The sequence below is a fragment of the Trachypithecus francoisi genome, unplaced genomic scaffold (assembly GCF_009764315.1).
Source record: "Trachypithecus francoisi isolate TF-2019V2 unplaced genomic scaffold, Tfra_2.0 Lachesis_group5, whole genome shotgun sequence".
NCBI lineage: Eukaryota > Metazoa > Chordata > Mammalia > Primates > Cercopithecidae > Trachypithecus > Trachypithecus francoisi.
In genome coordinates, this window is record NW_022681470.1 from 107,488,732 (window position 1) to 107,507,227 (window position 18,496).

The 18,496-nt window shown below is 35.8% G+C and overlaps 1 protein-coding gene across 5 annotated transcripts in view; it reads left to right on the forward strand.

Annotated features, from left to right (window-relative positions):
- The window catches only part of TRIM33 (tripartite motif containing 33), a 123,736-nt gene extending 108,950 nt beyond the window's left edge, over positions 1-14,786 (forward strand). For 2 of the 5 annotated variants that reach the window (XM_033199861.1, XM_033199865.1), the window contains exons 15-21: positions 415-574; positions 1,762-2,111; positions 4,737-4,860; positions 6,190-6,264; positions 8,033-8,185; positions 9,612-9,662; positions 9,742-14,786. In XM_033199861.1, coding sequence (XP_033055752.1) covers positions 415-574; positions 1,762-2,111; positions 4,737-4,860; positions 6,190-6,264; positions 8,033-8,185; positions 9,612-9,662; positions 9,742-9,954 — 1,126 coding nt within the window. In that variant the 3' untranslated portion in view covers positions 9,955-14,786. The remainder of the gene's footprint in view (positions 1-414; positions 575-1,761; positions 2,112-4,736; positions 4,861-6,189; positions 6,265-8,032; positions 8,186-9,611; positions 9,663-9,741) is intronic. The other 3 variants (XM_033199863.1, XM_033199862.1, XM_033199864.1) reach the window with 3 other exon arrangements.
- The last annotated feature ends 3,710 nt before the right edge of the window (positions 14,787-18,496 follow it).

Consider the following 18,496-nt stretch of genomic DNA (forward strand, 5'->3'; position numbering starts at 1 on the left):
CTGGTAATGTTAGCAGAAAAGCAGGAAAATAGTGTTTGAGGGTAATATTCTAGTGCTAATAGCACTCATTGCTACTGAATTGCTCATTGTTTCTTAGGCCTTTTCAGTGGACAGAGCTAAGAGATAGGAGTGAGTGTGTGTGTGTGTGTGTGTGTGTGTGTGTGTGTGAAGATAGAAGTGCTTCAAACCATAAAATGTGTTTTCAGGGTCTTCTGAAAGTTGCTGCATAATTTTAAAGAGTTTGAAGCTAGGCTTTACACCACATTCCCCTTAACCACATTATGAGGTATCCTTATCTTCTACAAAGTTAATTGTCTGTTGTCTTCACTTTAGTAAACATTACTTTTCATACAATTGTTTTTATTTGTGCCATATGTCAAACATATCTGATCTTTATTTGTTGTTTCTTATTAGCTGTGGCTCATCAGGAAGAACTGCTGAGAAGACAAGTCTTAGTTTCAAATCTGATCAGGTGAAGGTCAAGCAAGAACCTGGGACTGAAGATGAAATATGTAGCTTTTCAGGAGGTGTAAAACAAGAAAAAACAGAGGATGGCAGGAGGAGTGCTTGCATGGTAAGCTCCCACTGGGGTCTGACAGGGACTTAAGGACATCACTTCATTGATTCTTTCAGCTCTGAGTATATTAAGACTAAGTAGTGGTTCTAGGAACATTTATTTATTTTTGAAATTTCATGCCTGGCACAAGCCAGATACATCTTTTTCTAACTCAACTTTTTTGTCTGAGAGTCAGCTGTAATTATCAGAAAAGACAATAATTGTACTAAGTACTCATTTGAAATTATCTTTGAATTTGTATTTAGTCAGTATTCTTGCCATGATGCTAAATCAGATTGTATCTCGTCCTGAAATTGTTATTTCAGTAGTCACGTTGACTCTCAGGCCACAAAAGATCTTTGGCATTATCCTGGACCTGTGAGCGCAGCATTAAGATTGCTGACACAAAAGAAATTTATTGATCAGAATTTTGTGATAGGAAGATTGTCTTTTGGCTTATGTATTACTAATCATTCTGGAGTTCCTTGAGTGGAACATTTTATATAATTTCTAATATAGAATGAAGGAAGGCTAAGCCCCTCTTGGTTTAAATATTTTGATTTTTGTTTTCTCTTTCTGACCAGGCTTTTTCCTTTTTTATATGGTTGGCACATAGGAATTCATCTCAAGGTATTAGTATATTTAACACAGTATATATAGATTCAGAGAGCAAGAGATTCAGCCTTGGGTTTTTGGAGTACTGTTACCTCTTCATCCAGAACTTGGTTTAGAAAGTACCCCCATTAAAAAAATGGGTGCCAAGGGTGGTGAACGATTTCTTTAAGTTGTTGCAACCTTCCTACAATATAGTGGAATGATAAGTGAGCAGAAGAATATTATAGAATGCTTCTAAAATGCTATGCAAAAGATTCTAGGTGTGAAAAGGAGTGTGCCATAATTAGCTCTCTCAAGGAAAAGTATAACCCTATGCTGACTTCCCAATCAGTAGCTTAACAGTTTAATTAATTTACTTATTATCTGAGTGAGACATTATTAGAGGGGCAGACCCCTTAAAATCGTATATGTTAGTGTGCCAGAATAATTTTGGGATTATTGTCATTTCTTATGGCACTATTGTGATTTATAAAATAAATTTAAGTTATGTCAGTATATCTATATGCATATTCACATAGCTTTTAAATGCACATACTGCATACAATAAAGTTTAAATGATTCTTCAAGAATTTGTCATCGTTTTGTTTTAGTTGAGCAGTCCCGAGAGTAGCTTGACACCACCTCTCTCAACCAGCCTGCATCTAGAAAGTGAGTTGGATGCATTGGCAAGCCTGGAAAACCATGTGAAAACTGAACCTGCAGATATGAATGAAAGCTGCAAACAGTCAGGGCTCAGCAGCCTTGTTAATGGAAAGTCCCCAATTCGAAGCCTCATGCACAGGTCGGCAAGGATTGGAGGAGATGGCAACAATAAAGATGATGACCCAAATGAAGACTGGTGTGCTGTCTGCCAAAATGGAGGAGATCTCTTGTGCTGCGAAAAATGTCCAAAGGTCTTTCATCTAACTTGTCATGTTCCAACACTACTTAGCTTTCCAAGGTACCAGTGAAATAATTGATTTTTGGTGTTTATTTTCATAAGCTAAAAATAAATAACAGAAGATTGTTCAGGGCAGATGGCCTTCTAACCAGTGCGTAGTATTTCTATAAAACAGGAAGCCTGTTATTCTTTTGGTATTAGCTTCCAGAGAAACTAACAATAAACTATCTAAGATCTAAGTGGTACATTAATGTTAAAGAGTAGATTTCATCTCCTGGCCTTTAGTTTATATTCAGTATAAGGAAAATAGATAAAATTCTAAATTAGGGGGCTAAGGTTACAAAGCCTGTAGTCTGGTTATAATTCTGTAGTAAACTTGGGCAATTCACTGATTATCAGGGATCAGTTTTTGCATCTACAAGTGGTAGGTTTTGGTTTAGAAGAGCTGTAGTTCTTCCCTTCCATTTAATACTTTATGTTCATGCAATCTCGCATCTCTGATTTCAGAGACCATAAAATAGTAGAGTCATACTTGTTTTTTTCAATCTTCTCCTTTCTCTCTTGTCCCCCAATTTCTTTTTAGTGGAAGTAAATCAGTATTCTTGGTAAACCCGGCTTTTTTCTTGTTATAAATTAAAAAATATATATATATCTTCTCAAATTCCCGAGAAGCAGTAATTTTAATTGAATAATAGTACCCTGTTTGAAAGAGTCAGCCTTTTGGATTAGAAAACTAGTAGATATTTAAACAGTGCCAGAATATTTTTCTGAAGAATTGTAATTTCTTACCTAAGTCTTTGGAGATACAATTATTTGCTAGAGATGGGTCTTAGAGATAAGGGCCTTCTTTTTCTTTACTCTTATTTAGAAAAGAAAAGCACTGGCACTTTTCTTATTTAGAAAAGAAAAGCATTGGCACTTTTCTTATTTAGAAAAGAAAAGCATTGGCACTTTTCTTATTTAGAAAAGAAAAGCATTGGCACTTTGATCTTGAAATTAAGAGTTTTCTTTGGCTAGTAATATTTACTGGAATGTCAGAATTTTGCCACTGAATGCTTTCTTTCAATGGCAAATACTTTGAAAGGATTGTAAAATGTTGGCGCAAATTAGCCAGGCGTGGTAGCTCACACCTGTAATTCCAGCACTTTGTGAGGCTGAGGCAGGCAGAGCACTTGAGGTCAGGAGTTTGAGACCAGCCTGGCCAACATGGCAAAACCCCATCTCTGCTAAAAATACAAAAAAGAAAAAACTTAACCAGGCATGGTGGCACACGCCTTGTAGTCCCAAGTTACTCGGAGGGCTGAGCCAGGAGGATTGCTTGAACCTGCGAAGCAGATGTTGCCGTGAGCCGAGATTGCACCACTGCACTCTAGCCTTGGTGACAGAGCAAGACTCCGTCTCTGAAAAAGAAAAACAAACAAATAGATTGGTTAGTACATATCCGTAGATTTAGGATCTATGTATATACCTCTCTATATATCTCCATATATCTATTTATATAGAGAGAGGGAGTGAATATAAATAAATCATTTTAGAAGTCATAGTTTGATAAGAAATCCTGATAAAAACAAAGTATATACTTGGTAGGGTTAAAATATAGGAGGTGGCCAGGCATAGTGGCTCATGCCTGTAATCCCAGCACTTTGGGAGGCCAGGGCAGGTGAATCACTTGAGGCCAGGAGTTTGAGACCATCCTGCCCACCATGGTGAAACCCCATCTCTACTAAAAATACAAAAATTGGCCAGGCATGGTGGTGGTTGCCTGCAATCTCAGCCCTTTGGGAGGCCGAGGTAGGCAGATCACCTGAGGTCAGGAGTTGCCTGGTCAACATGGTGAAACCCCATCTCTACTAATAACACAAAAATTAGCTGGGCATGATGGCAGGCATCTATAATCCCAGCTACTCAGGAGGCTGAGTCATGAAAATCGCTTGAACCCAGGAGGCAGAGGTTGGAGTGAGCCAGGATCATGCCACTGTACTCCAGCTTGGAGGACAGTGTGAAACTGTGTCTCAAAAAAAAAAAAATACAAAAATTAGTCGGTCATGATGGTGCATGCCTGTAATCCCAGCTACTAGGGAGGCTGAGGTACAAGAATCGCTTTAACCCGAGAGGCAGAGGTTGCAGTGAACCAAGATTGTGCCACTGCATTCCAGCCTGAATAAGGGGGAGATTCTGTCTCTGAAAAAAAAGGAGGTATATATACATGTGCTTGTGCCTGTAGGTATGTGTGTGTGTGTGTTCTAGGTTTTGACCATGAAAAAACAACTGATTTACTTTTGGCATTTTAATACATGCCAAAACAGTACAGGATACCTGAGAAACTCTGTAACCTGTGCTCTTCTTATTCATAAATACTGAGTCTACATAATGGTGATACTGGGACCTGGGAGAGTTGGTCTTAGGCCTTATGCTGCAAGTACTGCTCATCACTACTTAGAGACCCCCTTTTAATGCAGAGATGCCATTTTTATAATGCATTCCAGAAATAATCAATTGATGTGTGACTAGGAAAGTTTAGAGGAGTTTTTAATCACATGACTTCACCTGATGAGATTTCACAACTATAAAACTTTCCTTTTTCCAAAAAATTATTAAGAAAATAAACCAGGCCCCTGTCTAAAAAAAAAAAAAGCAGGCTTTTTTTTATAATTACGTGGACTAATTACCTATTTCCCTGTCTAGTGGGGACTGGATATGCACATTTTGTAGAGATATTGGAAAGCCAGAAGTTGAATACGATTGTGATAATTTGCAACATAGTAAGAAGGGGAAAACTGCGCAGGGGTTAAGCCCCGTGGACCAAAGGGTAAGTGTCAAATAAGTTGGTTTGTCACTGGGATTCAGTAGTGGTCTGCCTATATATACATCTTTTTTTTATTTTTCCTGTGTAGCATACACAAAACCTGGTAACACTTAATTTTTAATCCTGTCATCTGATGGTATATTGATGATCTCTGAAGTCTTTTTTTCTCTAACTCTGAACTACAGACCCTTCTATCCAGATTCCTCAAACTTAAGATGTCCCAACTAAAATCTTAATTTCTAATCCTCTCCTTCCAAACACAAAACCAAGCAAATAACATAAAAAAAGTGTATTCCTCCCCCAGTATTCCCCTTAATTGAATGATACCACCATTCATTTCTGTTGCTCAGGTTAGAAACCTATTAAAAATGAAATAATAATAACTATAATACCATTTTCTTACCTTTTCCCACCATTACCACTCTAGACAGACATCCTAATTTCTCATCTGGACTATTGTAATTATCTCTTAACTGCTCTCCTCGCTTCTGCTCTTGACCTTTATAGTCTGTTTTCTGTATTAAACAGTGTTCTTTTTTAAAAAGTAAACAAGTCTATCATTTCCTTGCTTGACATTCTCTAATAGCTTTTTATCATATTAAAAATGGAAACTCTCTCCTTACTTTACTCAGAATTTTACCAATCTGGCCTGTAGTCTGATTTCCAAAGACAGAATCTTTTGCATTGTCGTGCGGTCATTAGAGTTAAGTTTGGCTCTACTCTGGTGTATATACTTGCAAAAACCCTCATCCACTATCTGTGAAGACAAGATATGTGTTTAGGGTATACAAACTTGTATGACTTGTGTTAAAAGAAGTTTAGATAAATAGAAGACTGTGAATGTAAAATGCATCTCAGTTTACTCATGATTGGGTAAAAACACATTTTTGGAGTTAGATTGAGAAGGCCATTTTTATTTTGAACCTGACTGGAGTCATTTGAAGAAAGGGGATAATAACTTGTAACATTTATCTTGCCTGTCTAAGGAATTACCATGAGGAGCAACAGTGATGATTTATTTACTTATTTATTACCAAGTAATTTATAAATTTTTGCACAAAGTGGTAGATGTTGCTTTTGTGAATTCCCTTCCATAAATTACCTTAGTTATCTTCCATTCTTATTTAAAGTAGAACAAAAGATAGTCTGAAAACAAAATGAGAGGCACAGGAGTTTTCTTTGGGTGTTTATGTTTACTTGAGTATCTAATAAACAGGGGGCTTGTGTTCAGTTTGTTGTAATCAAACTTTGTTGTGATATAGTTCTCATTCTCGAGAATGTTTTATTAGGAGAAAAATGTTTCATGTGCTTTCCTTTCCTTGTTTGAGCCAGAAATGTGAACGTCTTCTGCTTTACCTCTATTGCCATGAATTAAGTATTGAATTCCAGGAGCCTGTTCCTGCTTCGGTGAGTTGCCTACCTTAGTAGCTCAGTGGGGGAAGTCTCATAATACTTAAGGGTATGGGCTCTGGCGGTTGGGCGTGGTGGCTCACGCCTGTAATCCCAGCACTTTGGGAGGCTGAGGCGGGTGGATCACGAGGTCAGGAAATTGAGACCACGGTGAAACCCCCGTCTCTACTAAAAATACAAAAAAATTAGCTGGGCTTGGTGGCGGGCGCCTGTAGTCCCAGCTGCTTGGGAGGCTGAGGCAGGAGAATGGCATGAACTCCGGAGGCAGAGCTTGCAGTGAGTCAGATCACACCACTGCACTCCAGCCTGGGCGACAGAGGGAGACTCTGTCTCAAAAAAAAAATGAGTATGGGCTCTGGCCTTAGACTAAGCTTGTATTACACCTCAGCTTTCTGGAATAAGCTCCTCAACCTCTCTAAGACTCAAGTTTTCTTTTCTGACACAATTTCTTACCTCATTGGGTTGTTCTGAGGATTATATAAGATAACCTATGTAAAGTGTTTAGCATAGTCTGTAGTCATTGACTTTTGTAAGGGATAAAGGCTCTAAAATGCTACAATAAATGGAAGATTAGAGGTGTTTGGTGCCTAATAAGTGGGATAAGAATATTGTACACACATTTTATTACTAGCCATCAGTTGTTGAATAGTAATTATTACATACCAGGCCTGTTAGAGAGTATTAAATGGTAGTTGACTTGTTTACTGAGTAGCCTGAGAAATGAATTTTAAATCACAAAAGGCATAGACGGAAGATGTTTTGTACAAGCAGTAATCATCTGTTTCTGGAAAATTTGTCTCATCTTCAAGTGCAGGGATTTTAAAGTAGAAAATGACTTTCAAACATTTTATTTTTATGGGCCATTAAAATAGCTTCTCGGCCAGGCATGGTGGCTCATGCCTGTAATCCCATCATTTTGGGAGGCCTGGCAGGTGGATCACTTGAGGTCAGGAGTTCAAGACCAGCCTGGCCAATACGGTGAAACCCCCTCTCTACTAAAACTACAAAAATTAGCCGGGTGTGGTAGCGCACGCCTGTAATCCCAACTGCTAGGGAGGCTGAGGCAGGATAATTGCCCGAACCTAGGGGATGGAGGTTGCAATGAGCCAGCATAGTGCCACTGCACTCCAGCCTGGGCAACAGAGCAAGACTCCATCTCAGAAATCAATCAATCAATAAATAAAATAGCTTCTCTAACTTTACTTTTATCCCAAGGGTGGAAATTTTTGGCCAGGGTTGGGGCCAGAATTCCCTAGCATGAACACTGAATGGTTAATAAAGTTAGTAAATTTTTTTTACGTGCTAATAGTCTTGCTTCCTCTGTTACTAAGTCAAGATTTCGTGATGTAAATGATATTCTCTGTGATGTCTTCCAAAAGACATCATATTCTAATTGTAACATTAATATATTTTATAAATTTTTTTTCTTTAAAAAAAAAAAAAGAAAAACTCTTGAGGAGTCATAAAATTCTGATAAGTCAAATGTTGCCTCAAGGCTACTGGTTGGTTACCCTTGCTAATTGCTTTCTTTCCAAATCTTAAAAGTAGGACTTTGGGGGCTTGGGCTAACCGTGAAGATTGGTACATATTCTGCATAAGATTTGGTTTTCATGAAGATGTAAAGTATATACATCCATATCAAAATTTGCAAGCAGCTGGCTCTATAATAATTTTTTTTCCCTAAAATTAATATGCTATGCATTTTCAAATTCAACAGTTTGGCATTTTTGGAGAATTCTTATTTGCCATTATTTGCTTATTTTAGATACCAAACTACTATAAAATTATAAAGAAACCAATGGATTTATCCACCGTGAAAAAGAAGCTTCAGAAAAAACATTCCCAACACTACCAAATCCCAGATGACTTTGTGGCTGATGTCCGTTTGATCTTCAAGAACTGTGAAAGGTTTAATGAAGTATGTTAACTTCCAACCTATAGAGTCTTGATTTGTTAGTTTTTGTTTGTTTCCTTGTTTTATTTTTTCTGCTGAAAGACTTTAATTTTATTAAAATTGTTTTTTCTGCTACAGTCCTGCTAAACATCTGATTGTATTAACAGCTCCTGTGAAGAAAATTTATTGTGTATAATTTGTAGTATATACTTAAATATAATATATTAAGAATATGACGTTTTCTAAATGAGTTGAGGATTGGCATAAGTATGGAAAGTACTGTCCGTAGTTAAGTATGTTTTGTGGGATATGATTATAAGCAGCTTACATTTTGGGTACTGTTAGGAAAGTATCTGTACCCTTGTCCTTGCATTTTATTATTGACAACATAAATGTAGAACCTTAAACTAATCTCTGGTGACCTATCTTGAATAGTGGCCCAGAGTATATGATATTGAGTTTTCTTATTCAACAGTGTGACTTTCATTAATTGTGGTTATGTTTTTTGGTTTTTGGAGGTTTTTTTTTGAGGGTAAGGTTGAATTAGCCATGCCTTGAGAAGAAATGTGATATATACCTGTTTCAGGAAAATTGTTTTTATTATCTTAGGGGTAAAATCAATTCTGTTATTATTATGGAAGATTTTCATGATAGGAGAAGAAAGTGGAATTTAATGAGAATCCACAAAATCTTTTAAGAGATTAATACTAAAGTATTTTTATTGCTGATGTAATTTGGGTGCCATATGATTATTACTAAAATAAATCACATTGAATCCTGTAATGTATTCCCATAACTGCCTCTGGAAGTATCCAGATGGCATTTTAAAATTAAAAACAAAACAAAATCCTCATAAGGTGAAAATCTAAGTCACCTTTATAGCAGTATGGCACAGAGTATATTAGTAAAATCTCATTAATTTGAAGTTAAATTTAGAAACTAGTCCCAAATTTTGTCTTATTTTCCAGTGTAGTTAAATTATTTTCAAATAGATATGCTTTCATGAACTATAGTTGATAAGAAGACCCATGTTATCTGCCTCAGTAATAGTTAAATAGTTTATGATTAAAATATTGCTATACAGATATAATTTTTATTAAGTGGTTTGTTGAAAGTGTGTCAGTTTTTAAAAGCAACGTTTCTTATATAATTCGCTTCACAAATATTTTTCTCTTGAATAGATTGATGTGTTCAGACCAATTCCTATTCAGATTGACCTTGATAATTCAAAATAAGACAATTACTGAGGTTTCACAGTAGCTTTAGTAACAGGGCTTTGTAAAGAAAATGGTTCCATATTCTGTAGAATTTTAGAAAAGCACTTTATCTGGTTATAGCAATTTGTTCTCCCTAGTATGGCTGACTTTTCGTCGCCAATCCTATGCAGTCTCATAACTTTAGAAAGGATTATAATTTCCCTTTTTTTTTTTGACTCTGGTATCCTTTTTAGATGATGAAAGTTGTTCAAGTTTATGCAGACACACAAGAGATTAATTTGAAGGTAAGCTTTTCAGACCATGCAAACTTGGTGAAGGAATATGCATTACCAATAGGTGAATATTCCTATCTTTTGCTTGCAGGCTGATTCAGAAGTAGCTCAGGCAGGGAAAGCAGTTGCATTGTACTTTGAAGATAAACTCACAGAGATCTACTCAGACAGGACCTTCGCACCTTTGCCAGAGTTTGAGCAGGAAGAGGATGATGGTGAGGTAACTGAGGACTCTGATGAAGACTTTATACAGCCCCGCAGAAAACGCCTAAAGTCAGATGAGAGACCAGTACATATAAAGTAAAATGACATAGATTTGAATCAATTGTTAAAAAACAACAAAAAACAAAAAACCCAGAAAACTTTTAAGTGTTGCTGGAATATCCTGCCTACAGTGGGCACCTCCTTGAAGAAGCTGATAGCTTTTACACAGTATTAGATTGAAATAATGGACAGAAACACATTCTTGTCAAGAAAGGGGGAGAGAACTCTGTTTGCAACTTTAAAAGCAAAAAGCAAAAGTGAAATGATATGAGGATTTCTGTTCTAATGAGGATGATTCTCTGATTGTTAGAAATGGCAAATATTGATGATTGTGTGCTATTGATTGGTGCAGGATACTTGGTATACGAGTAAATACTTGAGGCTCGTGTCACTTGATAAATTTTCTTTTTGGACTAGGTCACACAGTTATTAAAACAACTTTTAACCCTCCCCCTTCACACACATACATATCAGGTTGTTTTCTAGTTGAAAACCCAAGTAGCTCAGATTCTACTTTAATGTCAGTGCAGATTTGCATTGAATCATGCCATTATATTTTTTCTCATTTTTATGCTGTTGGGTCTTAGTTTTTAAATTGATATAAAGAACTCAGCAGTGGTTTTATTTTCTACTCATACTTAGGGTTTAGGAAACACGACCACTAGTTATCATTTAATCAACTTCAATGGTCTACTGAAATAAAAACAGTAACTTTTCATTAGTGGATTATTTAGAGTTATAGTAGTCATTTCCAGAAAACACTTACAATTGTACTTCCCAATCAAATCATGTGATCATACAGTTATTCCCATGAAAGGCAGAATGTTTGTTTCAAAATTAATCTAGTTTTCTGTACATTTAAATTTGATTGAGAAGGTGACAACTGGCTCTTTTCCAGTCTTCCTTCATGTCAGTTTTCTGATAGACCACTATTGGCAAACAGTATCTGTCAACTACCAAATGTGTAAAATTTTCTGTATTTCACTTTGTCTTATTTGTAAATAGTGAACTAAAACTTTTGGCAGATCAGCAACATTTGCTGAGCCTGTTTTTTAAGCTAATGTGTATTCTTACTAATGTTCCTATCAAGAATGGATTTGTAATATATTCTGTCTATTTCTAATGTTCACATTCATATTTTGAGGTTCTATCTTATTTTAATAGAGAACAGACTTCTCAAAAAAATCTTCAGAAGCAGCTTATTATTGAGATATCAAAATATTGAAATAAACCCGGTGGGGTTAGATTACTCATCTGTCCACCAAGTGGGACATTTGCATGGACTGGGGGCTTAAAGGACTTAGAAGAGACCTGTAAGTAAATCCTGAAAATGAGCCAATCCCCACTTGAATGGTTACTGGAGTAAACCCACCTTTACCACCCCAACTACAGCACCCGAGGCAGATAAATCAACTTGGCTCTGGTTCATTTTTCTTTTCTTCATTTGTGATGCTCACATTCAAAATGTGTGTTCTACAGTGTTGCAGGCTTCTCTTTTGTTTGATTAAAGATTTTAGTCCTACTTTTGTATGGACACATTAGAATATACAGAGACCAAAATAGAAGAAGTTGCCATTAGATATTTTTCAGAAATTAGCAGTTTTGTGGCAAATCATTTATTTGCCTTTTTAAAAATTTAGTTTAAGCAGTTCAGAGAGTAGACTACTCAGAAAATTATTTCACATAATTGTCTAAGAGGTCAATATTTTTTAGTGCATATTGAATCAAATAAAGTGCTCTAAAGAAATTATTATACAAATTCCTTTGGGTTGTTTTTCTTTTCTTAACAAGGGGTGGGGGTAAATAGGAATACGATTTAGGCTTCCTGGTTGTGTATTTAAAGAGTATTGATTTTATTATTGCTATTGATTTACTTTATTCCTGGCTTCCTCTTCACTTTCAATTTTTAAAAAATAATTTAAGCCTTTGAAAATACACCAAACTGTTGAAACATTTTACTCAAATTTTAAATTCCTAAGAAAAGTTTTTTAATAAGAGGGAGAAAATTATTTAAAAATACTTATGCCTATGCCTGTTTCCCTCTTTTTTCACAACATCCATGATTTCAGTTTATAAGTAGACATATATCTAAGGGCACATTTTTGGAAAGTGAGGAATAGCAGCAGTATAACTTCATTCTGTCAGGCCTTTGAGTTTTAATATTTTGTATTGCTCTTCAAATGGATCCTTTTAAAAAATTGTAGATAATGAGTCATAAATAGATTCTGCTAACTGAGGGGAGAAACACATTTTAAGTAAATATTTTTCAGTATTTGGGGCCTTAAAAAATAACTGTGTTCCCTTAAAATTACATGTTAGAGTTTTTAGGTTTTTTTGGTTTAAGATTGGTTAAATCAGTTTAAAAGCCACTTTTTTGTCAACATTTAATAGCCTCCATTTCTGTTAAGATAATTTATACTGCTGAGGAATTACTATTAATAGCTATCAACATGCCACCATTAAGGTACTCGCTTTAGATTTTTTATTAAAGCTTTTTTCTTGCACACTGATCGTTGTGTCTCTAAGCTGATTTTTTCAGCTCATTTATACCTATGGTTAAGAAGTATAAAAACTTAAACTGATATTTAGATATATGTTTTCCTATTAATTTATGTTTTAAAAAGACAAAATTGAATATCTGTCAGTCCCTGAAGGCAGTTTGTTTTTATACTCTCACATTTTTATTTGTTGTTTAAATGGAAGTATTTTAGAAGATTTGGAGAAAAGTCCACATAATGTTTTTCTTAAAAGCTTTTAAAGTTTTTGCTGTACTTCAATTTACTTCTCCCATCAGAAAACTTAAGAACAAAGTGTTGCACGGTCTGTTCTGCTGACCTAAATTTGTGTTTTCAGCACTTGGCTCAGCCGATTCACTTGAGTGAAGGAATTGCTTTATAAGACAAAGCGTGTGAAAGTTCTAAAGTATGATTAGATTGCAGGTTATGCTCTATATGGAAACATCAAACCATTACTACAGAGAAATGATAAGGCATTGGATCCACTATTGAAATTATTATTTTTGGATCAACAAGTTGGTACTTTCTGACTTGTGTATCTTAACATAAGGGAATTTTAGGTAATGCTAAGTCAGTTGTCTCATTTTTTGTGATAACAAGTTTTGGAATTTTTAGTTAATTGAAAGAAATAATGCTTTTAAGTAGAAGTAAAAGGTTTATAAGTGTGCAAATTGTAGATTTATCAATTACCTCAGCAGGTATCCTGCCATGTAATTATTAGTGATTAGTGTTAATAAGCTAATAGATTCAGGTCTTCCAACTATGCCCTTGGATTGTGGCCTACCGTATGTTATTAAATGGTCTCTTACTATCCAAAATGGGAGTAGATGCTGTGGCCCCCTCTCCCTTGGCTTTTACGTCCCACACCCACCCCCATTCATGTACAACATGTGAAATACAAAAATCTCATTTCTTGTCAAAGCACTGCTCATTTGCATACTCAGCATCGGATCAGTGAGTAGTTTTATAAAAAATCCACGTACCCAACTCCATTAGTTAAAACAGATTCAATTCATACCATGAATTCTTAATTTCTGTACCATCTGTGTTAATGATCTGCTGAAGGTGATTCAAGATTTTTAAGGTGTAATACTGTTTGATCATGTACCAGACCTGGATATTTAATTTTTTTTTCTCACAGTTTATCTCCTCCTTGATAAAGCAATAACACTGCTTTAAGTCTGTTGCCTAATAGCATGTCAGAATCCTCTCCTGGATGGTGATTTTATAGGAAAGTTTGTATGCATATCACCCAGTCTATCTTTTAAAAATTAAGAAATTTAAATGTATGCTGGAAGTAATGACAATATATTGTGGCATTTTATTTTAAAAATTGGGGAAAGTTGCATATTTTTTTAAAAGTAAGTGTTTGAGTAAAAAAATTGAAGGTACTTTTTTAAGGAAAAAAATTTATATGCCACAGTTTACATAGACATTTCAGATTCAACACGTACTCTTGAATATAATGGTTTCTTTTACTTGGTCAAAATGCATGTATAGCATTTCTTTCATCTTAGTTCCTTGTGTTTGCCTATGTGGTCGTTTATATATTTTTTATTGTATCGGAGAAACAAAACTATCTTCAAAAATAAGTTAATTTGGATATATTTGTCATATCAAACTACAAAATGTACAAAGTTAAGTTTAGCCCTTTTCTAGAAAGTGATCTTTAACATTGAAAATGCTCTTCTTTTAAATTAACCAAATTTACATGTGTGGGAAGGCACCAAAATGATTTTGTAAGTGCCACTGCAATATTCCCTTTCAAGTGTGGCCTAAATTTCAATCTTAAGGATGGAATGCATGTTCTGCTCCTGGTTCTGAAAAATGTAGGCATCTACTATGTTTTAAAACACAGTGAAACATATACATAAGCCTATAAAAAAGATTTGTGCAATTTGAAAGCCTGTTAATTTTTTATGTAAACATACCTACACACGAAAGGGTTAAATTCACAGCCTTACTAGTTCCTTGCTTCCAGTATTTAAATTGGTCTCCTCCCCTCATTATTATTACTACTACTACTACTATTATTTTTGCACATAGTTAACTGCCCTTCAATATGATTCTTAAAAAGTGCTGTTTCTGTGGTATTGTATTCTCTAAATAATCATATTTAATTTTTTAAAACAAGGTTGCAGTTTCTAATTGTTTCGTTCCTGTATTTTTGCTGGTGTGTAATAAAAGCAAGTTTTTTCTTTTCATGGTTATTTAATACATTAGCTGCCTGTAAATAATTCTTGTTATAATGCTCTGGAATGTGTTGTAGAAGTTGTATTAGATTAGTTTTAAACCCTTGTTTGAAAGCCACATTGTTTTGGTTATTTCTATTAAATTAGAAAATTGAAAAAGTTTTCAAATGAATTTCTTCTTTTTTCTTTTGTGAGTTGAAACTTAATCATAATTTAAAATCATTTAAAAAATTTACACTGTGTGCCAGGCACCAAAATACAGTAGTGAACAAGATATAGTCATTGCCTTCACAGACTTTAGACTCTATGTTAGAGTAATCGATGTTATGATAGGGATTAACAATATAATTGTAATGCATAGGAAAGGATCTAACCCAAACTTTGTTGCCAGGAAAGCAATTTCTTTCACTCATAAAAGGACAGTGGACAAGTCTAAGAGAGAGTGAAAAGAGAATACATTATGTAGAAGACTGAGTAAGAGACAACATGTATGTATTCCAGGAACTGAAAAGTTAATTAACTTAAAGTTAATCTGAAACAGTGTAAGATGGAGTGGTAAAAACTAAACTCAAGAATTGAGCAGAGCCCTCTTCGAGCAGAGAGTCTTGTAAGTTATATTAAAGGTTTGGGAATTATGCTGAGGCCAACAAGGAGTTCTTGAAGAATTTTAAGCAAGGTGGACTGGAGTGTTGAAATAATCAAATTTGCCTTTTTGAAAGATCATTGTAGCAGTGAAGAATGAGTTCTGCAGAATATTAGAGGTAGAGACCCAATTGTATGCTCTTAAGTAATCCAGGTGAGCCCTAAATTAGCTATCTGGCAGTAGAATGGGAGAATAGCAGTCAAACTTGAGAGACTTAGTAAAATGGACCAGTAATTGAAGCCATGGAGTTGCTAGCACCTATTAAAATTGGGAAGAGGAGGAGAAGGGAATAGGTTATGAGTGAACCAGGGGAGTGAGTTCCGTTTGGGATATATTGAGTGTGAGGTACTAATGGAAAATTAAGGTGCGGGTCTCTGTGGTTCTGGTGCTGGTGAGAGACCCTGGCTAGAGATAGAGCCTGTGAGATCCATCAGTTAGGTATCGTAATTGTTTTTGTTCATCACTGAATATGTCTAGCGCATGGTGGCCATTTATAAACATCTAAGTTTAGTTACTAGTGTAAGTGGTAACTAAAGCAGTATAAGAATATGATATTGTCTAGGAACTTTATAGAATGGGAAGAGCAGGATCGTTACAACAGCAGAGGAAACAATATTTAAGAACTAGGAAAACAAAACACAAAGGATTCCTATGGATTAGTCATATAGGTAGGAGGAAAGCCAGGAGAGTGATAATAGAAGATGAGAAAGAGGTTTCAAGATGGGGTGTGGGGGTGTTGCTGATGTCAAGTGTTGAAGTAAACATAAAGTGGCCATTGAATTTTGCAATATAGAAGTTATAGATGACCTTGATAAAAGCTGTTCCAGTTTGAGCAGCAACAAGTGTACAGTGGGTTAGGTGAATGAGACATGGAATGAGTATAGACTATTTTTTCAAGAAATGGTTTTTTAAAAGATTATACAGAGTTTAAGACCTTGAATAACCAAGTAAAACATCAGAATGGAAATTCATAATTGTTACCCTTCTAGATGCATTTTATATAGTGGGAAAAATATAAGTTCTGCCATTGTCCAGATTTGGGGTTGAACCCTTGTGTTACCAATATGACTTCTCTGAGTTTTGCTTTGGCTTATTTGTGAAATGAGGATAGTCATATCCAGCTCATGAAATTAATATGGAGATGAATTGAGATCATTTATAGCACAAGGTTGACATACAAGTTCTCAACAGATATTGTTTCTTTTTTCATATCTTCTGTTGCCATGAAAGGATAGGTTCAGAATGTAGTTTCTACCTTTTTACTGACATAAGAAAAGGCTTTCATACTGGAACTCAAGTCTTTCAGGTCTATCCTCAGCCCTTAAGTATTAATGTAATCCTATATTAATTGATTCTTAGACTGCAAAACTCAACAACCACCCATATTAGGCTCCGAACTTTTAGGGAACAATAAATGTAAACATGAATTAGTAGGATAGAACATCTTATGGAAGATTTCGTCTAAGCATCCCCTTTTCTTGTTACCTTACCTCAGTTGGTGGTAAATGTATCAGCAGTCTTTCATTTGTGAACATGTTACCATTAGTGATCTGGAAAGGCAAAGCTACATGGGGGCATGCGTTTCTGACAGTATGACAAACTGCATGCCCTGAAGAACCCTCCTGAGGTACAAAATACCTGAAATGCTGGATGAGATTTCTTTAAAAAATGAAAATCTTTAAACTCATCGTAGAGCTAACAAGGAAGATACTCTAAAGCCCCACTTCACTACCTGTGTAGCATTTTTGCCAAGAACATTTGACCTGAATCTAATCACATGGAATAATTAAACAAAATCGGAATGTAGGACATTTACAAGATTGCTGGTTTGGATTCTTAAAAAAAAAAAAAGTACAAAACAAGTCGGGAGGCTGTTCTATATAAAATAATGCAGTATAGCGGCCGGACGTGGTGGCTCAAGCCTGTAATCCCACCACTTTGGGAGGCCGAGACGGGCGGATCACAAGGTCAGGAGATCAAGACCATCTTGGCTAACACGGTGAAACCCCGTCTCTACTAAAAAATACAAAGAAATACTAGCCGGGCGAGGTGGCGGGCGCCTGTAGTCCCAGCTAATGTAGTCCCAGCTACTCGGGAGGCTGAGGCAGGAGAATGGCGTAAACCCGGGAGGCGGAGCTTGCAGTGAGCTGAGAACCGGCCACTGCACTCCAGCCTGGGCGACAGAGCGAGACTCCGTCTCAAAAATAAAATAAAATAAAATAATGCAGTATAATCAGTATGCAGTGAAATACAGTATAATGAAATGTACTACATGAACTTTTCAATTAAACCCAGCCATTAAACATATTTTAGGAACATCACAGAAAATTTGTTTATGAATTCTTACATGGAATAGTTTTCTTAGGTGTGACAGTGGTTTTGTGCCTGAATAGAAGAATGTCCCTTTTCTTCAGAGATGCATGCTGGAATAATGAGAGATGAAGTGTCATTCTTTTTGCTGTTTTCCAGTAGGTAAAACTTTTGTGGGTGTATAAAGCATATGTGAGATAGTGCAAATGCAGCAGAATAACAGCTAGTGAATTGTGTAAGATAGATAACTATTTTGCTGTTATTTCAACATCTTGGTAGACTTGAGAAATTTAAAAATGAAAGGCTTAGTGTGGAATTGAACAAAAAAGCATGAATCCAGAGAAATAACGATATTAAAGGGGACATTTTCCCTGACAGTTCTCTCAGTCTTTTTATTCTTGATGACTTTGGAATGGGCTAAGCTCTAGAAGAGAAACAAAGCCTAGTGGCCAGCATTAATATGAACTCAGAGTGAGACACTTCCAAAATCTGGAACCTCAAAAGATGATACACTCAGTGAAAGAATGCACTAGAATATGCTACCTCAGAGTGGAAAGTAAGAAAACTGGATTGAGAGAAGAAAAAAATTCGTCTGATAATTTGTATCCACAAGCTGACAAATCAGTTTAGTATGACAAAACTCATGCTACCCATGTGGTTAGAAAAATTAAGCTAAGAACTTCAGGAGGCCAACACGAGAGGATCGCTTGAGCCTAGGAGTTGGATACGAGCCTGGGCAACATAGTGAGACCATGTCTGTACAAAAAAAAATTTGTAATTAAGGCAGGCATGCCATTTTTAACAAAAATACTAGGTGCACACCTGTAGCCCCAGCTACTTAGGATGCTGAGGTGGGGGGATTCCTTGAGCCTGGCAAGTCAATGCTGCAGTGAGCAATGGTCACACCACTGCACTCCAGCC